Source organism: Rhinolophus hipposideros, assembly GCF_964194185.1.
Source record: "Rhinolophus hipposideros genome assembly, chromosome: 8".
NCBI classification, from domain to species: Eukaryota; Metazoa; Chordata; class Mammalia; order Chiroptera; family Rhinolophidae; genus Rhinolophus; species Rhinolophus hipposideros.
The window spans coordinates 50,624,751-50,647,278 of NC_138054.1; the positions used below are offsets into that span (position 1 = coordinate 50,624,751).

The 22,528-nt window shown below is 37.0% G+C and overlaps 1 protein-coding gene across 5 annotated transcripts in view; it reads right to left on the reverse strand.

The window, feature by feature from the left end:
* The window catches only part of PATJ (PATJ crumbs cell polarity complex component), a 299,142-nt gene that overhangs the window by 59,199 nt on the left and 217,415 nt on the right, over positions 1 to 22,528 (reverse strand). For 3 of the 5 annotated variants that reach the window (XM_081055921.1, XM_081055923.1, XM_081055922.1), the window contains 4 exons: positions 19,979 to 20,071; positions 6,180 to 6,254; positions 3,007 to 3,096; positions 2,021 to 2,138 (listed from right to left, as the gene is read on the reverse strand). In XM_081055921.1, coding sequence (XP_080912047.1) covers positions 2,021 to 2,138; positions 3,007 to 3,096; positions 6,180 to 6,254; positions 19,979 to 20,071 — 376 coding nt within the window. The remainder of the gene's footprint in view (positions 1 to 2,020; positions 2,139 to 3,006; positions 3,097 to 6,179; positions 6,255 to 19,978; positions 20,072 to 22,528) is intronic. The other 2 variants (XM_081055925.1, XM_081055924.1) reach the window with 1 other exon arrangement.

The following is a 22,528-nucleotide window of genomic DNA, read 5'->3' on the forward strand; positions in this document are numbered from 1 at the left end:
TACATCTAGTCTAAGGCTGCTATCACACTACACCAGCACAGTTGAGTAGCTGCAACAGAGACCATATGGCCCGCAAACCTTAAATATTTACTATCCGGCTCTTTACAGAAAAAGTTTGCCAGTTCCTGGTATAAAACAAAAGGAAACAGGCTCTAGGTAAGACTGGAGGGGCTGGGGGGGGGGGTTCTGCTCTCGTTAAGCAATAATCATAGTCTTTGTGACAAAAGGGCACAGATTTTGGAGTGGCGCTGAAATAGATTTGAGTTCCCAAGAAGAAAATTAATAGGTGGGTGAAAGTGAGGCTCACTCCTTGTCAGGAGAATGCTGTAACCACCATCTAATAGGCTGTTAGAGGAACTAAATGTGTGTGAGGTACCCTGCCCAGGGTCTGGCATATTGTAGCATCCATGTAGTTGCTGTTCCTGACCACATGGAATTTATTAATCTAATGGTCTCTTGGTTAAGAGTGAGAAATTTAGTGACACAAACTCAGTAACAATAAAAAATGCTATATTCGAAGTCGAATATTATAAACCTAATTTGTCTCTAGATCTTTTTGCAGCATATGTATTTCATACTTCATTTCCCATTAACTAACAATAAAAACAAGGTATACCAGTGGCACCATTTCATGGATGCTTTAAAAAGTTTATCTTCCTTTTGTAAATGACCAGGTTAGTCTTTTGAGTGAGAAGAGAGTGAACACATAGTAAGAGATACTGGAGATGGCATTTCCTTTCCTCCTCCACTTATGTCTCATCCTAGCCAGTCCTGAGTCGGTCTTGGCTTTACTTCCCCCAGAGAATCCAGCCCAAAGGCTGATGCATACCAAGTCCCCAATAAATGATTCATATGTAGATGACTGACTAAATAAAGTTTGCACAGATTAAATTATAGGATGATTAAGTTCTGTCATCAATGTATAAATGTGTGCTATATATATTATCAAAACTCAATTGGTATACATTGTGGTTAGCAAACTTTTTCAGTATATGGCCAGGTGGTAAAATATTTGGGGCTTTATAAGATATATAGTCTCTGTTGCAATTACTCAACTTTATCCTTATTGTGTAAAAGCAGCCAGAAATAATATGTAAACAAATGAGTATTCCAATAAAACTAAAATGTCCATAAATGATGTTCACATAATTTTCACATAATTTTCATTAAATATTATTTTGGTATTTTTTCGACCTTTGAAAAAATGGGAAAACCATTTTCAGTTTGCAGACCATATAAAAGTAGATGGTGGGCCAAATTTGACCCAGAGATCATAGTTTGCTGACCACATTCATCAGGTATTTTAGTAAAAATCCAGTGCTTTAAAATAATACCTGCATGCTAAATTTTTTTTGTGAGTCAATATTTACAAAAACATATGTAAAAGACAAATACCATAAGGTGTCAGGCCTGCTAAATTCATGCAGTGTTATGCTTTGCCACTGGTGAACATGGTGTTTTAAAGTGTTGTTGTTGTTGTTATTTTTCTGTAACTGACTTATATTGCATAAAAGCAAAATGGAAATACTCATTATTCATTTTGAAGTTCTATTTTCAAATGCCAGTTGTCATAACTCAAGCCAGGAATTCAAAGAGAGAAAGTGAATACCAATTTCTTTAAGCACTGAAAATTAACAGTCTTCAAATAGCTTACATCAACATATGCAAAGCTAACAATTTGGCTCAATATGCTTTTTAAGAAATATTACTCATGAAATAAACAGTCTTTTGGAGAGATTAGAGAATAATTTGTAAGCTTCAGATTCAAACAGCATTTACCGAAGGCCTTTTTTGTTCTAGTACTTTTATATTCAACAAGCAATAGGCAATCCCCATGATAGAGATGAAGAAAATGGTATAGGAAGTAAAATGACCTGCCCAAGTCTCAAAGCTAAAGAAATAGAGGAGGGGTGTACAGAGCCAAGCTTTCTGTCTCCTAGCCCAGTGCTCTTTTCAGGATGCCTTGCATTTCTAAGGTTTGCTGAGTCAATTCAATTCTGCTCATAAAAAGAAATCATACCATAGCCTGTGAAGTCTGCATCTGTTGAATGGTATGATGGAGTTGGTGCTAAAGGTATCTCTTGTGAACTGAAGGAGACTTTTGTCAAATATTTTTGTTGTTTCATCTGGCACACAGCCTAAAAAAGGAAGAAAAATTTGGTGAATGGCAACGAGAAGACTTTAAAATTGTTGTGCTGTTACCAAAACAGTGGTGTACTCCAATAATACCTTTTAAGAACTTAGAGTGGGAGAGGAAACAAGAGGAAGTTAGGATGATTTGTGTCCCATTCCCCATGCTTCCCCTTGAGCTTTACATCTAAAATGTTATGGTGAAGAATGGATCAAGGAAGGGAAGAAGGATTAAAGCTGAAGAGATTCTATCATTGTGGTAAGATATGAAGCTGAGGCTGGGAAGCAAAACAAACATTTTTACAATTTCTACTCATTCTGATGAAATCAACGCAAAGTCTGTAAATTTGTGCTGTGCCCATTGAAAAAGAATCTATGCTGCAGATGTTCTGAGCAAACAAACTGTCCGTCTCTCCTGGACACATTCACAATAGTCCATGATGCATCAGGGAGGTTAATTGAGCAACATGAGAGGTGGGAAGGAATGACAAACATCTACTGAAGACCTACTAAGTGCTGGGTACACCAATTACAATTAACTCACCTAAAAGAACAGTACCTTGTTCACCTTTGGTTCCCAGTGCTTGCAACACAGTAGGGCCTCCATAAATGTTTGATGAATGAATGAATGAGTGAGCGAGTAAGTGCATAGAGAGAGCAAAATTGAGGACATGGAAATTCAGAGCAGGAAATGAATTTGTAATTCAATAAAGGTACAGAGACCTTTGCTATGGGGAGCTTCAGAAAATTAACTTGGAATTCTGGATTTTTGTTGATGGCATCTCCAATGAATATTAGTATTAGAAAACTAAGAAATACCAAAAGGACTCCATGCTCGCATAACAGGCAGTTAATAAATATAGGTAGTGCCCTGACCTGCCTTCTGGATCTGTAGTTAGCGAGGGAGCCCATCCCCAGCTGGAAGATTCTGGTGGAGGCAGTGAAGCACCAGGCTGTCCCTGGAGCCTAGAAATAGGATCAAGATAAATGCTCCAGAACAATAACACTTCAAGATTCTGTCAGTGAAAGGTTGTGCCCCAGTACAAGGCATTGTATCATATGTAACAACTAAAACAAGGCCACCTATTGTACATCTGTATTGTGCTTTCCAGTTTTCAAAAACATTTTACATCCATGAATTCATTTAATCGTGAGAACAACCTTGGAAGTTAGGTGATATTACTCTCTTTTCCAGATCAAGAAACAAGACACAAATGTTAAGTGATATATTTGAAATCACACAGCTAATTAAAGGAAGAGGTAGGACTAAAAGTTGGTAGTTGAAGAATGTTACAAGTTTAAAATGTTTATCAAATAGCTGCTAGGCAACGATTGAACAGATGTTCACTTTTTTTCCTGTAATTTTTCTATCACCATCTTTTAATAATGACTGTATACTTATAAAAAGACCTACTGAAATATGTATTTTAGGTAATTTTAAAAAGAGAGAAGTAGAAGAACACTGAGCAATGGAACCACCTAGATGTCTGATTACTCTACAAGGATCAACTTTCCCAGCTCCTTGACGCTAGATGTGTCCCCAGACTAATTCCTGGTCAATAGGATATAAACAGATATGAATGGTATAATTTTCAGATCATTGTCTTAAGGAGAAGGATCCTGCCTTCCCCTTCTCCCTTGCTAATAATTGGAGCAGCCATCTTAGACCAAAAACTGGATGTTATGTTTTGAGGATGATAGAGTAATTAAAATAAAAAATGGTATAGTAGTCAGATAAGAAGTGCTTAGGTCTGTGACATCATGAAGACACCATATCATCCTCAAACAGATTACACTTAGACTGTTAAGTAAAAGAGAAACTTCTTGCAGTGATTGAGCCTAACCTGAATTCATAGTACTCATGTCCAACTTCAGTGTTCTATCATCTCAAGAAAGAACATCAATAACAAAGGTGAATGCAAGATACAGAGTTCAATTATGAAAAAAGCATGTGAATTTTAAAACGGGAAAGCACAAGAGACAGCAATTACTATAGTATGACTTTTATAATAGCAGGGAATGTTTGTTCCTTATCTTTACATTCCAGTTCCATGTAGCATCCCATTTCCTTGTGCATAGCAAGTTTCCAACAGATATGGGTAGAATTTAACTCAATTAAAAAATAAGGGAACAGTGCATGGAAACCAAGGGAAATATGCAAACAAGTATATATAGAGGCAGACCTTCTTGTTGGTAGGTGTGGTGATGGATGAACCATATGCTCCCATGACTCACCCACTGACACAAAACCAACCTACTAAGTATGAAGGGGAAGAAAGATTGGATTTGCTGTTGAATGTAATTATATTTGAATATGAGAGTTGGAATGGACTTTATAAGTCATCCAACCTAACTAAACCAGTAGTTCTCAACCCTATCCTCATAATAGGAACTGCTTGGGGGCCTTTAAAATTTATGAACGCGGGCACCCCATCCGAGACCAAATAAATGGGCACCTAGGCATGTGGAGCCCAGGCATGTTTCATGTTTGGTTTTTGTTGAGAGACCTCCCTTCCTCCCTTTCGCCTTCCTCACTTCCTCCCTCCTTTCCTCCCTCCTTTCCTTTTTGATTGTTGTGAAAACTATCTGGAAAGAGACTTATTTCTTAAACTATGGATTCTTAACCAAGAAAAAAACGGGTTTCTAAGAGATCCATAAAAAGAATTTAGAGAACTATAAAACCTCTGTGGCTGTATCAAAATTATACTTACCAGTGTTTTTCTGGGGAAGGGGTCTACACTTCATCAGGTCGTCAAGATAGGGGAAAAATTACTACTCAAAAGAAGATATGAATTGCTAAGTTTGCTGGGACCCACAGGCAAGTCACTTAATCTCCTTACACCCAAACTTTGTCATTTGAACAACTTAGGAGTTCAATTAATAATACCTATTCATGTTTTTATGTCCTTTGATAACAAATTAATAAACGAACAGACAGCTTCTGATTGAAAACCTTCAGGGATGGAAAATTCCATTTCTATAAGGAAGCTTATTCCATCTTGGCACAGCCCAAATGTTTCTTCATAATGAGCTGACACAGCCTCCCTGCAGGTGTTGCCCTCTGATCTCTGGGCCATTTCTCTTTTGCAGCCACAGAAAAGGCTTATAATCACTTTCCCAAATGGTAAGGCTTTAAGTGCCATTTTTTAGCAAGGAAAGAAAGGCTAGATGATGTTTAGGATTTGCCCCAGCTCTAAAATTTTATAGTTATATTTGATATGTGTCTTGAGATAGGTAGCAATATATAAAATCTCAACACGTAGATAGGATTTGCAAATATAATACATTATATAAGTAAAAAATCTGGTTTTCAACTTAAAAAAAACCTGCTTACAGGTTTCCAGTTGAACTGAATTTGGTTGTTTTTAAGTTTTTTTCTACACCTATTTGTTTTTGTTTTGGTGTTTAGCATATAATTTTAGAAAATTTTCAAAGGTAAGAGACTTTTCTTTGGTAAGGTTTGAAATAGCTTATATTTTCTGTAAGCTCTAGTAATCAATAGTTCCTTAAACATAAAAATAATTGATATAGTAGTACTAAATTTGAGTAGCACAAAAGTATAAACTAGCACATAGAAATGAGAATCAGGACTTAAAAAACAAAAACACAAGAAAAAACCCAATAGCAACAAAGGAACAAAAATTTGACAGAAGTTTACAGTTTTTTAAGAGAAGTTGAAACTCAAAATAAAGGAACACTAATGTTTATCAAAGTACAAGTTCTCCCATTATATATATATATTTTTATTTATGACATTATGTAAAGCATGGCACTCTCAGAATTTAAGTGCAAGTGTGTTTTCAGGGATGCCTCATTTTTAAACACTTGATTAGGGTGTTGGTACTGGATATGTACAGAGGATATTTCCACACAGTTTGCACAGAATTGGTGATACTGCTGTGGGTTGACTTCAGGTTATAAGACATACTATAACCTCCTGCCAAATATTAAAGGATCTGATTACATTGCAATCACCTTATTTTCTTCTGGAGCCTGTTTATAATGTACATCATCCCAATAGAGCAAAACCTAAAGTGCAAGTTACATACGTCATCAGTTGGGCACTCCAGTGCCTTCTGCTGATCTGCCACCACACCTTGACCAACCACCTGGGAGATATCTTCCTGAAATGTGAAAGATACAACCAGTTAGTGGCTTTGTAGAGTTCAAGCACACTCTCTGACTTTAGCAGTCAAGCACGATTTAACAGGGCTTCGACCGCCTACAAAAATGACCGACACACCAGGCATAAAAGTTCTATTCATCCATCTGGGCTAACTCTCAGAAATGAACACAAGCTTGTTATTTCCAAATGCTTTTTAGGCCCTTTCAGATCTGTGAGGCTTTAATCCTATCAGATATCCTTTGATAGTCATTTTGGCCAGTTTTTTCTCCTTCTGTCACACCAGTAATTCCTGTATCTGTATTTATACTCAATATTAAGTCATTTCAGGGTTCAAATCTTGAAATTAGAATTCTTGCCCCTTAAGATATTCAATTAGAGGCAAAAAGTACACTCTCTAAAGACACTGGGAGATACAAAGATAAGTTAGCCTTGCATCCCATGGAGAAGTGTAGCGTCCAGACTTAGGAGAGAAGTAAACTACCAAAACACACAGGAAACTGATGGATAGCTAAAGGGAAGTTAATTGAAATAAATGATGACAGTGACAAATTGACCAGAATGCTTATGTCTGCCTCCCACTATATTCAATCCTATTTTACAGGTAAATTTATAGGGGAAACTATCACCTGATGGTTTACTATAAGGCATGAATGCCTGTATTTGGCTTGGACAGAGCAGGGAACATGGAGAGAGACTGCTTTGGACAGGAGAAAGGATGGGTTTACTTTGGCCCTTGGTAAATGTCTGAGAGACACCCGAGTGGCAGGTCTAGTACACAGTCAGCAGGTGTAGGTAAGCTATTTGGAGATGAGAAGTGTAACTTGTACAGTGGAGTGTTAGGAGTCTGTGACCCTAGTTCCTTGACTTAAGAGTTCTGCAACCCTGAGCAGGTTATCTGACCTCTCCGAGTCTCAGTTTCCTTATTTATAAAATGGGAAAAGATATACTTTAGGGATGTTGAAAGGATTAAATTGAGCAACACATGAAAAGCTCTTCATATGGTACCTGGCAAATAACAGATATTTAATAAAGATGCTAATGATGATAGTATATAGAATCAGCCTATGACAAACCAATGTTCCTAACTCTATAGGATCAGTGAAAACAATTACGTGGATAGGACACTTTCTCCTTTGGGGAATGATGGTGTACTGACACCCCCCATCCAACCCCCATCCTGGTTTCCTTTTTGGACTATTGGCATACAGTTTTTTCAACAGGCTCCCGTCAGATTTGTAACAATACAGTAGATAATGATCCGGTTATTCCCTACCATGCATTATTACTAGGTTAGGTTACAATCTCATCCTGTTTCATCAATTCCCTATGGGTTTACAACCTGAGAGATTTAACTCCATCATGTAATATCCTGAGACTGCAGCCTAGGACCCTTGGATAATTGTGACTATCCTTAGCTGTCGACTTGAAACTTATTTTTTAGGACCAGAACCATGTCTCAATTAGATTCCCTCTTATTTTCTCCAAATGGGAGAAAGATCCTAGAACTCTTCTCCCCCACCTCTGGCCTTTAAAAAACAAAAGTAAAAAACTTTGTTCCTAAACAGATTATAGGACATAAAATGAATTTTAAAATTGTCTCATCTCCTAATTCTTCCCTGAGCCCCTGGGTGGTGCTCCCTCCAGAAATGACCAATGTATTTTATCACTATTTTTTAAACATTATATTGTATTTTTAAAAATTTTATGTGTCTGTCTCTCGTATACTAATATGATTGACTTTTATTTTTATTTTTTTGGTCTTATTTGTTTCTTCAATATATAGTAGAATAAAATAAGAGCTTGATAAAGGGCTAGTGCTATATAAAATAAAGTTTGGGAACTTAAATCTTAAATGCACGCAGGTAGATTTCAGATCCATGAAAGAAAGGACACTGGGTGAACGTGATCCTGTGGCCTCCTCTTTAAAGGATCAAAGTTGAAAAGAGAGAAGACCTGAGAAGGTCAATAAATGGTGCTCATGGGAGAATTTTTAGAATAGAAATTTTAAACTGCCTTATCCACGGAAACAGTTGGTTTTATTCCTTTCAGTGTGGATCAAATGGCCTTCAGAAGAGCAAAAGTGCCTCTGTTTGAAAATGATATTGCAGGTTGGCAATTCTACTTGGCTTATACCCAGATTAACCAGCAGTGGGACAAAAGACTTGACTTCCCCAGCTAAAGACCCAATTTGCATAAAACAGAGAGATATCACTAATTTGGTTAAACGTGTCCTCATCACTTGCCCTTGTAAGTAAAAGGAAATGGCTCTGGAATAGTAGCCAGAAAAATCTGGGTTCAGATTGGTTCTACTACTTGTGATAGTAGTGCTTGAAAACCTTCATCTTTAGCAATAGTAAGAATGCAACAACAGCTACCTGAACAAGGGGCTGTAAGCAAAGGTGAATTCAGCACATGCTTACTTAGTATCTCCTCGGGGCCAGCAGTGAATAAGACTAACAGCAACTTGAACTTATGACACTTACTTATCTGGTGAGATAGATATTAGAGAAAAAATTATGAAAACTTTGAATTATAACTGAATGATATATATATATATATATATATATCAAGGGGTATATCAACTGCAGAGAACACTTGCCTAAGTAGTGTTAATTTCCTTCCATTTCTCTTGTCCTCAAAAATGTGGAATGATGAGATGCGGAAATTAGAGCTCTGAAAAGCATCTGGTCCAACATACCCTTCCATTTCTTTTGCTGGTTAAAACTTAAACCTCTGGGCTGAAGGACAGGGCTGGTACATGGTGACAATGACAAATCACAATGGCAGCTACAATTTACTGGTAGGTTACACATTTTAGATATGGATGTACACAGCAGACCTGTGTTAGGTACTATTATCATCCTCATTTTAGAATTGACGTCATTGAGGTACAGAGAGGCTAACGTATTTGCTGAGCCAGAAATTAATCCAGACATCTCTTGCTCTAGAGCCCCTGCCCTTAAGTGAGGAATAAATCACAAGGGAAAGGGAAAATGCTGCTCACCTCTTCTCAAACACACACAGGAGTTTTGGGACTCAGCCTCAACACAGTGACTCCATTTTAGATTCAGCGTTAGGTCAAGTGATGCCTGCTTATTTTGAGCCTGGGCAGGAAAATCGTTTCATGGCATTACCTACTGCAGTGACCTCGGGTGAGTCACTTTCCTTTGTGTTTAAACATAAATTTAGAAATCGCTAATCTCCCAACTACTGCACCAAAGGAGCTCTTAGCTCCTTCAAAGCTGAGGTCCTGGGACATTTTAAAGTGTTGACTGTGCACGGGGATCCCTAAGTAAGAAGACGGAGGAAGCAGTGTGGAAAGATCATCCCATTTTATGAAACAAACGGATCTGACACATTCTGTGTGCGTTGTGTTATAATCCTCAGCCAAGTGCTACGAGCTCCTGAAAGAAAATGTTTTGCAGGCCAGGCAAATTACTCTGATCAAGAGAAGCAGCTTCCAGTGGGTGGACATAAAAGGCAACACTGGGAATACTCTACATGGTCGATAACAATGGCAGCAGAGCAATGTTCAGCATATAATCACCAAAGCTGGTTCACTTCTGTCCCAAAGCTGGGTAAGCAAAATGCTCTGTCTGGCCACAGTAATCGGTCCAAGGGTGGACAGCTGAATCATCCTGTGGGTTTTCCAAAGTGGACCCAAGGGAAGGAAGTCAGCCTCATTTCTGGCAGAGAAGCTTAGGAGTTTTTGGCAGCCATATTCCAACCATGCTGAGGAAGCAAGTCGGCAGCTGAAAAGAGTCAAACAGACATGCAGAAACATCTCTGGCAGCACCAGGTTTCTGATTCTAACTGCCCCAGAGGCTGTCAACCCCGCCCTTCCTGTAGTTATATAAAAAGAACCTCAGCCTATCAGTAAATTTCCCCTTTTGTCTATAAGGTCAAGTTGAGATTTTACTGCTTGCAACCAGGAGACTCCTAATTAAAATGAAGTGGATCCCAGAAAAGATCTATCAGGATAACAAAATTCGTATGGGACAGGCCTAAGATAGCTCAATGGAAAGGAATAAAATGAACTAAGGCAACAAACTAGAGAGCGTGCTCAGCCGAAAAGTATTCAAATTCAATAATTTGAAAACCACGACTCTCAGACAAACAACAAACAAGTTGTCTACTGTTGATTTTGATTCTTGGACCTTCTACTTGGTAGCCTTTGAGTACACTAGAAAAAGTCAACCGTTGCCTGGGTCAGTCTCAGCCTCATTTTCTACACATTCATCGAACCACCTGGATTAAGTGAAATCACATTAGCAAAAGCTCCCCAGCACCTTACCTTCCCCTTCAACAATAGTCACCAACACTAAGAATTACTCACCTAAAGATGGATTCAAATCCTGCTTTGACACTTTTTGCTTGAGTGTCTCTGTACCTCAGTTTCCTTACTTATAAACTAGGCATAGTAATAGTCATTTAAAACATGAATTAATACACTTAGAATGATGCCACTTGGAGTAAATGTGGTGAAAGCGTTAGCTGCCATTAGTCTCAGCAGTTCTGAAAGCTCCCTCAAGGTAAGATCTGTGTGTTCTGTTCACTGCAGATTGACTTGTGGCTAGCACCACGCGTGGGGCATAACAGGCTTTCAATATAAACGTGCTTAATTTCTGTTACCTTTGAAAGATACTATAATCCACATCGGTTTTAGATTATAGCATCTGAAAAGTATGTCGGCAAATAAGGCTTCCCGAGAAAAGTAAGCACTTTACAGACTCAAAGAACAGTGCCCGAGTAGCACTGTGTTTCCAAAAAGCTCTGGGATTCAGAAGACAGGGTACCGTACACAGGTAAGAATGTCTGAGTTTTGGGCTCTGAGCCGCTGTGTCATTTTCCATCTCTGGGCCCTTAGTGCTATTCATTATGATTACATGATTACTTTCTCAATTTAGAAAAATCTGATAAAGCAATAGCTTCCTTCTGAAAGGCTAGCTGAATTTCAAGTTCAATAACAAGTCTCCAAAGCGGACCAGTTCAGGTGGCTGGGAGTGAAAGTAAGCTAGCAGCGGTCAAAGGTGTGAATCTGTGTTGAAAATGTGTACCTATGTTTCTGTGGTGTTTGAGTTCAAGTGATGACTTCAGCTGCTATTGCTCGCTCTCTCTATTGTCTTCATTTACCATTCAGAGGGGAAGAGAATGGAAAAGCCAAAAGCTTTTCTCTTGTAACTTTTGTGAAGGAAGTAGACTTGACTGCAAATCTGCTGTCTTTTTTATGGCTAGGAAAGGGAAATTTATCATGTAGGCAAATCTCAAGTGATTTTCAGAAATACAGGATATAAAGTACAATGAGCTGTGAAAAATGCTACATATTTGAATGCACTTGAACTCTGCCACTGGCAATTTGCATACTGTCCCAAATGAGAGGCCAATGCTGACTCAGACAGTCTCTCCTGTTCCTTACAGGAAATTCCTAGACTTTATCGCTATAGATGCAGTTTTCATACTGGATCTGAAACAGAAAATAAGATTCACACAGTGATGTCTGCTCCCACAGCCAAACCAGAACTCCTGCAGTTCTTGATGGAGTGCAAACGGGGGATAATAACAGATGTTAAGCACACCATTCAGAAGCTTGTTTTAAAAATGAGCAGGATACACACCTGAGAATTCCAGCTTGGGAGATCTAACAAGAAGCCTATAATCATTAGAAATGCATTTTTCCCCTAGAGTATGAAATTGAGAACTAGCAAATAATTTTATTCATTAAAAAGGCAACACGGTAGAAGAATGGAACATGTTTCTAGAGTTTGACAGGCAGACGCAGGCTATATGAGTACACCTGAAACCACTTACTGCCACCACAGACTTTCTTGAACTCATCTTGTCTCCTAGACCAATTCTTTGGTCCCAGTTGTTGATCTACAACTTTATGCATACTTTGTCCCAAATGTTGCAGAATAACCTAATGCTAAATTCTGTGATGCTTACTCCTTCTACCACTTCTGACTCAAAGAAAGTTCCAGGCAGCAGGAAGAGGGATTTGGCTTCCTTACACAGGTAAGAAACACGGACATGAAGGCAAATTAATCCTCTACGGGGGAAAATGTTGGCCAACGAGGACTAGGAGTCCAGAGAGAACCAGAAGAAACTCCCTGTCAGCATCCTCCTGGTTGGGACTATTTGAGAAGTAGTTCCACACTTCTTCTATGAAAATATCCGACAAGACAAAGCAAAAACTCATCCTTGTTACAAAGCTGCGGCTGCCTCAGTAACGCACCCTGTATGTCTGTTCTGTCTTATTTTATAGAAGTCAGAACCCGAAGCAAAAACTACCCACCTATGTTTTCTTGGTGATGCAGTCCCTCAGACCTCAGCTCCCAAAGGGATGCAATTACCAATAAAAATTGGTAATTGTTTAAAAAAACACAACCTTTTATTTCAGTCTATTTTCTGTGTAATACTGTCTAAGACAATATGGCTGGCTGGGTAATGTTTAATAACAATTTCAGTCCTAATCCAAATCTCGAAGGGAGATTTAGGAGTTTGTAGGAGTTTGTTCAGCTCCCACTGGAGGGAGCATGGAAAGCCATACAGAAATATTCTTCACCAGAGAAGCCTGGGTTAGGGAATTCAGAAATTAATCCAGTAGGGAGAGTTGTATGCCCAACACTCTTTACTCAAGGCTGCCTGAGTAGTGCTGGAAGGAGATTTGGAATTGTGTTTATAGGCACCCCCGTTTAAGGCTAGGAAGGCTTCTGAAAGGCAAAGGAAAGAAAAATCTGATAATACAAAAAAATGAAGTTGGGAAAATCAAGAAGCAAAAGAGGCAAATGATTCAGAATTCATCTAAGAGAGGTAATCCTGGCTTGGAAAAAGGAGACTAGAATAAACTGCTTTATTAATGTCACACCAGCTTTACATTCTTACAAATACACCAATCTGATCATGGTGTATTTCCTCTTTTCATATTATTGAATTTGATTTACTAATGTTTTGCTTAGAGTCTTTGCATCTGTGATTGGTATGTATTTTGTCTTTCTTATAATATCCTTGTCACATATTGGATTCAAGATTATTCTGAGTTCATAAAATAATTCAAGTAGTTTTTCTATTTTCAGAGAGAGTTTATGCATGCTTACAAAAGTTCACATGTGAAACTACCCAGACTTGGTATTTTCTTTTGGGTAATGGTTTTAATGTCTTACTCAATTTCTTAAATAGGTACAGAACTATTCAAATTTTCTATTTCTTCCCATGCCAAATTTGGAAACTTACATTTTTAAGAAATGTGTTCATTCATCTAAATGTTTAATTTATTAGAATAAAGTTGTTCATTGTACTCCGTCCTTATCATTAATACCTGGAGAATATGTAGTGATGTCACATTAAAAAATTCTTGATTTGGTAATTTCCTTGATCAGTTTTTTCTTTCAATTTTTCAGTCTTTTTAAAGAACTAAGTTTGCTTTTATTGTCCTTAATTGTTCATTTGTTTTCTATTTCATTGCTTGTGAATCTGGTTTTTATTATTTATTTTCTTCTCTTTTGTTTTGGCTTGATTTTCAGGTATTTTTCCAGCTTCTTTAGAAGGATTCTCAATTATGCTTTTTATGTTTATTTTTAAATTTTTTATTGCGGAATATTGGGGAACAGTGTGTTTTTCCAGGACCCATCAGCTCCAAGTCAGGTTGTTGTTTTCAATCTAGCTGTGGAAGGCACAGCTCCCTGGCCCATGTGGGAATCAAACCGGCAACCTGGGTGTTATGAGCACCGTGCTCCAACCAACTGAACCAACCAGCCCCCACTGGCAGCTGAATTTCAAGTCAAGCCGTTGTTTTCGCTCTAGTTGTGGAGGGTGCAGCCCACCGGACCATGTGGGAATCTAACTGGCGACCTTGGTGTTATGAGCACTGTGCTCTTACCAACTGAGCCAACCGGCCGCCCAGATTCTTCAATTATTAATGCTTAGGCTTTCTTCTTTTTACTCAATATACATTTCAGTTTGTAAGTTTCACTTAGCATTGCTTTAGCTGCATTCTCCATGTTTCTGTTTGTTTTATGTTCATTTTCATTTAGTTCAAAATATTATGGTATTTCCTTGACAATTTGTTCAATGGGCTATTTAGGAGTGTGTTATTTAATTGCTAAACAGAGAGTTCCTTTTTGTTGTTATTTACTACTAGATTAATTCCATTGTGGTCAGATAAATGTTCTGTATGATTTTTAAACCTTGGGCTTTATGATCAAATACATAGTCTTATTTGTTAAATAAGTGTCCCATGTACTGTTGGGGGAAAAATGTTATTAGTGGGCAGAATGTTTTATATGTCAGTTAGTCATTTTTGTTAATGGCGTTGTGCAAATATTTTATATGCTTCCAGATTTGTTTGTTGCCCACCTTTATGAATTACTGAAAGAAGTATGGCAAAATATCCTACTATGATTGTGAATTTATATTTTTTCATATAGTTCTGTCAATATTTGCTTTTATATTTTAAAGCTCTATTGTGGGTACACAAAGATATAATATTGTAATATCTTCCCAGTTCAAATTTTTATCATTATGAAATGTTATCTTTATTTCTAGTGATGTTTCTTACTTTAAAGTATTGTATGATTTTAGTAAAGCTACACATTCTTTCCTTTGGTTAACAGCATGGCATATCCTTTTGTTTCCTCTTATTTTCAACCTGTCTTACATTTAAGATATATTTATTGTAATCAGAAAATAGGTCTATTTTCATCCAGACTGAAAGTCTTCATCTCTTAATGTTATCACTGGTATATTTGGATCTAGGTTGATCAGCTTTCTCTTCTTTTACATTTTCCCCTTTTGTTCTTGCTTCTTTTTTCTTCCTAGTACTTATGAATTAATCAAATGCATTTTTAAAATATTTCTATTTTCCCTTATACAAACTTAACTACAGATTGTGTCATTATTTTGGGAGGAGGAAGGATGAATTTCTTGGGGGTTACACAATGGATCCTTAATTTCTTGAGTCTACCTTAAATTAATACCGTGTTTCCCCGAAAATAAGACCCAGCCGAACAATCAGCTCTAGTGCATCTTTTGGAACAAAAATTAATATAAAACCCGGTCTTGTATTGTATTATATAATTAATTATATATTGAGTCTTGTATGGGTCTTATATAATAAATTATTATAATTTTCATATTATATTAATTTTTATTCCAAAAGATGCATTAGAGCTGATGGTCCGGTTAGGTCTTATTTTTGGAAAAACACATTACTTTACTTTTTTGGGTAGTACAAATGGGCACATAAATTATGGTATACGCAAATTATGGCTGCATACAACAATTTGCATGAATTTCAAAATCATAATATTCAGCTAAAGAAGATATATATACAAGAGCACATGCCTTAGGATTCTATTTCTATAAAGTACGATACCCAAAAAACTAATTTATGGTAATATACTTCAGGATAGGGTTTCTTTTGGGGAAGGTGGTAGAGAGGGAGCACGAGGGGATTTCTTGGGTGTTGGCTATTTGTTACATTTTCTTCTGTATGTTGGTTGCATGGTTGTACCATATCCAATGAAAATTTATTGAGGTATACACTTCTGTACTCTTCTATAGACGTACTGATATTTATATACACTAATCTTTACTAGATATAAAATAAAAATCTAGTTTTAATACCATCTCCTCTGAGTAACTTCTGTTAAGTTGTCCAGATAGTGTGAATCATTCCTTCTGTGCTCACAACCCATTGCTCACTCATGTGCCTTTTTGAGTATTGCTAGTAAATGGTAGAACCAGGATTTGAATCCAGGTAGTCTGACTCCAATGTTTGCACTCTTAATAATTTAGTTATACTCCTCCAAAAGAGTATATTACATGACAAACATATAGCTTTATGCCCAAAAGATTAAAATAACTATTTTAGGGACTCACAATCTTATATGTCAAGATACTAAGGGGTCAAAGACCCTTCTGGATGAGTCATAGTTCTTCCAATTTCTAGTTTTGTGTGATCTTAAGTGAAAGATTAAGGGCTCATCTATCGTATTTCCCCTAAAATAAGACTGGGTCTTATACTGTATTTCCCTGAAAATAAGATCGAGTCTTATATCAATTTTTGCTCCAAAAGATGCATTAGGGTGTACTTGCAGGGGATGTCTTATTTTTTCATGTACAACAATCTACATTTATTCAAATACAGTCATGTCATCTTCTTCTGGAACATCATCAAGACGTACTAAATGCATCCGTCTGGCTGATGATCTTAACGGGTGTATTTTCGGGGTAGGTCTTATTTTTGGGAAAACACTGTATAAGTCTGGGACAAATAATTCCTGCCCTACTTTTGACATTTTTATTTTGGGGATAAAATTGAATAAGATCATAAACAAATAAAATATCATTTTAGAAAAAATTTAGATATTAAAAATATTAAGCTAATGAAATAATAGATGAGACTTTGTTTTGCAAATTTTAAAGCTCTGTGCAAATAGTTTTTCCAATGTTCATTTCAAAAGGCTTAAAAAGTAGTCTTAATAGGCTGTCACCTAGACTTCTGAAATAGATTCCAGACACTTCCCTGCTTCCAGTCTCTCACAATAGAAATCTACGCTTCACAAACCATTATTTGATCCAGTTGCCTAAAAATAACTTATTCTTCCTTTAAAAATATTTTAGAGAAATCTAGTATCTCCTCACGTTATTATAAATAAATAAAGTTATTATTCCTTGGCCATGAATCTGGGGCTACTGAGATATGGACCAATGCCAACCATAACTGAATAGTGAACGAGCACTGGAATATGTGTGGACCCATGGCTTAGTCTTAGCTCTGAAAACAGGTAATGTTGGAGAAGTAATTTAATAGCTCTTTGGAGTAGTTTCTTCCAGGTAGCACCTTGTGTAAGCATGTATCTATCTATCTATAGAATCATTTATTGAACACCGGAGCACAAAAAGATGAATAAATTAATCTATAATTCATAGCATACAGTCCCTTCAGTTCTGCGATTCTAATACTCAGATTCCATTGCCCATTGTTGCCCTACAAAAAAGCCCAATCCTCATTCACTACTCCCCTAACCCACACTATTTGATATAAGTTAACAGTATTTGTAAATGAAGAAGCTTTGAGTATGAAATTTGTTGATGTTACTCATTCCCCTTTAGTGCAAATATACAGTTTATCTTCTGGAAAGGGCACAGAGTAACCTTGGAACATCTTGTTCAAGAACAATGATCATAATCTGTTAGTCCCAGTATTCTTGATGCCATGATTCTCAGGTCTCAGGTAAGGTTTGTCCAAGAGTAGTCCATTATAATGTCCACTCTTGCTGAAACGTCCTTTCCCTGGTAAATGTTCCATTTATGCCAACCTCAGCAGTCAATTGCCCTCTTATCTTTAGAGGTTCACCTTAAAGGCCATGATTAGAAGACACCTTCCCTAATCTCTGAATGAGATGGTTTTCCTTCCACTTTTGAATTTCCGTAACAATTTGTTATTTCTCTCTAATACATTTCTGCGTGGTATGCTTTTCCAGATACAAATTCTATGACACCCACTGATGCTTAAGAGCAAGGCCTGTGTTTTTCTCCAGTCACTGTCACCGGGGTCAGCACAGCGCCTGATGAAATATGTGCCCCCACAGAAAGCATAAAAGCAACTTTTAGAGGATTAGAGCTCAGTGTTTGCAACTATCTTGACATAAACGAAAGTAAAAAGAGTCAAGGCCCATACAGAGCATGTGCTATCCTCTGACATGGTACATCCAGCAATCATTGTATGAAGGTGTAGCAAGGGAGGGGAGTTTGCACCAATCTTATAATAGAAACAATTAAATGATGATTAGTAATGATGAACTGTTAGTAATATGCTAGCCATATGAAATTCTCACCTACGAAAACAGCAATTTCATATGATCACATCTAACGTTTTGCTGATTTTATATTATCTATCTTTCTTCCCTACGCCTACCCTGGAATGAGTCCTCACGAGGGCACGCATTTTGGAATGTTTTGTTCGCTGTTGTATCTCCAGTGCCTGGAACATAGTAACATTCAGCAAGTATTTGGTGAATCAGTGAATGAACTTAGGGAACACGAACTGTTTGCTTTACACTCTACTACGTGGTTTATACTTTATAGACCATTTGTTTTCTTATAACATTCTTATTACTGTCATTCTTCAGATGAGAAATTGAGGCTCGGTGAAGTCAAGTAACTTGCCTAAGACCACACTCTTAATCAATACTTTATGCTAGGCCAGTTATATTTATGCTATAAAAATGTCACATTCGGCTATTTTGGGGAAGTCTCTTATTCTTGATGAAATGTAGTATGAAACAATATCTAAAGATTACCCTCAGTCCTTCAGGTCCTCTTCAATTGTCTTAACAGTTGGGGCCACTTCACTGGTGTTGCTTTCTTAAGAACAGGGGGTGAATGATGGATGGCTTTTGCCTACAGCCTATAAGTGAGCCTCCTAGGGCTTACCAGATCTTTCAGCTTACGAACAACAACAATAACAATAACAAAAACCACCCAACACACCACAAAAAAACAATGCTGTTGTTTTAAAAGAATTCCTTAACCTATCTATGGAGATACGTTGCCAAAAAGAATAAGTTAATAGTATTTGTAAATGAAGGAGCTTTGAGTTCGAAATTGTTGATGTTACTCATTCCCCTTCAGTGCAAATATGCAGTTTATCTTCTGGAAAGGGAACAGTGTAACCTTGGAACATCTTGTTCAAGAACAATGGTCATAATCTGTTAGTCCCAGTATTATTGAAGCCAGGGTTCTCAGGTCTCACGTAGGGTTTGTCCAAGAGTAGCCCATTATAATGTCCACTCTTAATGAAATGTCCTTTCCCTTCAGCCTGAAAGAATCAGTTCACTTTCTCGGACACGGAATCTACACCGATCCCAATATATATTTTCTAAAAATATATATATTTTCTAAAAATTGAAAGAAGGTAACTGGATGATTTCTCAAACTCCCTAAAGTAAAATGAACAACTCTGTGCTGTCATAACATCAGGGTGACCCTCATAAGTGATTAATTCTTCAAGATCTGTAAAATATTTTGAAACACAGAGGAAAAAAAGCCCATATTTCTTTCTAGTACTTATAGTCTAACCCTGGAAGTGCTAGGCTGCCAAACAAAAAAGGTGGGTTGTGAGCAAAGGCATGGGAGTCATAAGAAATGGGACCAGTCTCCAGGTCCACATACAGTGAGTGGCTTCTGACTAGTCAGTTCACATCCACAACTCTCAATTACTTCAAGTGTAAAAGGAAGTTACTGTCACCTACACTGCAAGGGTCAGGAAATGAATGTAGAACCCAGCACAGTGCCTGGTCCACAGTAAAAGTTCAATAAAGATTAAATAACAAAATAGCAAACATTAGGATGTATAAAGAAGGTGGGTTCTCTAAAACTGCCACCTGTCTCCTCACGTGATAGCCCCTGGGAGGGTTTCAGTATCTTTCCCTATGAATTAATGGAATAAATTTAACATCTCTTTCTGTGCCTCTAGGACTAATTCAGCATAGCCTCGTCTTAAAGAAACTCAGTATTTAACAAGATTTAAAGGAGAGATGGTGTCTTTCATTTTAGACAGCACAATTCAAGTGTGAAGAAAGTGGGAGAATAGCTTCCAGTTTCAGAGATCGAGATTCCGAGAGAAGTGAATACAATAGTTGATTCCTGCCAAGGTGACACAAAATATGAATAATATATCACTAAAAAGAACAGGGGGTGAAAACCACCCAAGATTCTCACCAGTATGGAGCTGTCACTTCCAGGCAGTTGTTTAATACCGACTCTGAGACTGCCATCTTCCTCATTACTAACAGGTTCGGTGACACTCTGATCCTAGAAGACATTAAGAAGAAAACGGCAAAGATGTCATTCCTCACTGTACAGATACTCAGTCATAATGGTTTGTTTTATTTTAGTGGATATTGCTTCTTCTCCAGAAGCCATTTCTATTGTCCTTCTTTTCAGTAGAAAGCCATTATTTTTTTTCAGGTATCTATTCCTGTTGCTCACAGGTATGCATTAGAGATAGCTAATGCCTACTTTCTCTTCCAAGAGAACTGATTGCCTGAAGGTTAATCCCATTCTTTTTGACAAAGATTTTGTCAGGAATGGGTACGGACCAGTTCAGGTCAATGAGACGCGAAGAGAGGTTTGCTGGAGACTTCTGGAAAATGTCTTTCTTTATCTTAAAAGAACCACAAGAAGTCCCAGTATCTCCCCAAAGAATAAGAAAGCAGGAAGCTCCAAAAGCCACGGACAGCCAGCCCACAACCAAGAGGAAATCAGCCTTGGGATGAAGCTGACATTTGAATGACAGAACAAAGACAGAGATGGAAAAACTGGTTCTCTGATGGCAAAACTGGGCCACTGGATCAAGCCAACCTGAAGCCCAGCCTTGTCCTTAGAAATCTTCTAATGAGAGATAATACATTTACTTATTATTTAGAGTTAGCTATTTGTTCCCTCCAGCCAAAACTTCCTGAGATATTTGTTTATCTTCTGCTGAAGACTAAACTGTTTGAGATAAGGAGCCATATTTATCTTATTTATTTCTGAAACTCAAGCACCTAAGAATCCTGCCTGGCACATGGAAACACTTGACAAATACTGGCTGAACCAATGAATAAATTGAGTACTTGTTTTCTTGATTTTTTTTCCGGCAAGACCCTCAAAAATATTTATTTAACATAAATGAGACATCTGGCAATAATAAGCCCCATTAAAATTCCAAAACACATTAGCCATCTCAATTGAATTATGACATTAAATGTTATAGTTAATTAACCAGAAGTTTCTTTACTTTCTAAGGGTACATAAGGGAGAATAGGATAATAAATGGAGTATCTACTAGATTTTTATTTTAAAACATCACCATCCTGGGATTACTACAAATTTGGTTGGGATTGCTTATAGAGAAAATATTTGTGATTTGAGGACATTCAACCTCACTTATAACTTAAGAAATACAAATTAAAGCAGATATAGCATTCTTTCATCTATCAAATGGACAAAAGAATAGAAAGAGAGCATTCAGTATTGAAAATGTTGTAGGGAAAAAGGAATTTTTATACACCGCTGAAAGAATGTAAAGTAGGGTAGTCTTTCCAGTAAAAGAAAAAGAAAACATATTATATATAGGAAAATATATGTGAGCATACAGAAAATTTTTTTTTCATTACTTTCTTTTTAGGAGTAGGATTAGGGATTGGGGAATTTTGCATTAGTTATGTCTATAATGTTTGATTGTAGAAGAATTAGTATGTGTTACTGCATGTTTAAAAAATAATAAAGGAAAGCTATGAAAAATAGCTCAAAGAAAAAAACAACAAAGAATGTAGTATGGACAGTGGAATTGGTCAGAGGTGGATTCGAATCTGAACTTTGCTACTCAGAATTATATGATTATCTGCAAGTTACTTTCTAAATCTGAGTACTTGTTTTTAAGGTACTGATTAAAAATACCACATTAAAAATACCTATCAGGTTGCTTTGAAGATTAATACATTAATATGTAAAAGGTCTATTAATACAATACTGGGTACATTTTTTTCCCTAGCTTTTTATTGAGGCAGGTTCTTTATCCATGCCCCTGTTTCATGTAGTCTCCATAACAACCCCAGATGAGTGGATGGGAAATGAAAGTGTTGTTTAAACAAATCAGAGGAATCTTTACTTTTATATTTCTCAGCAATATGAGTACAGACGATGAAACTTCCTTGGTTTTACGAAAGTGGAGGAGAAAACAATTGTTTGATGTCTCAACTTAGAAAATTTGAGAAAACTCAGGCAAAGCAGTCTAGGTTGCAAATGGTCTACATATCCTTTAAGAATTGAATAAAAACAAAAAAGAATACCATTTACATCTACACCTATTATCATACAAAGCTATGTCTCAAATGTCACTTATGCAATAAATCCTTTCCTTCCCCTTAGCTGATGATGTCTCTTCTTCCTCTAAACTCACCTAATATTTTACCTGAACTTGTGTCACGTATCATTTGCATCTTAATTATGTATGTACAGAGCTGATCTCCCTGATGAGTCTGAAAGATCCTTTAATGCAACATCTGTGCCTCATTCATTTCCCTTGTCTGATTCATTTTTAAATTCATCCTAGGTCTACCTTGTTTCAAAGTCAATGTTCTTTTTAACTGTACTGTGAGCCCCTTCTAAAGCTTTTCTTCTGTTTTTAGTTACCAGTTTAGTTTCAGATGGCTCCACAGAGGAGGGTTTGAAGTCAAAATCCAGATGGAGAGGAGAGTCAGGTAAAAGGAAGTTGTAATTGAGAAA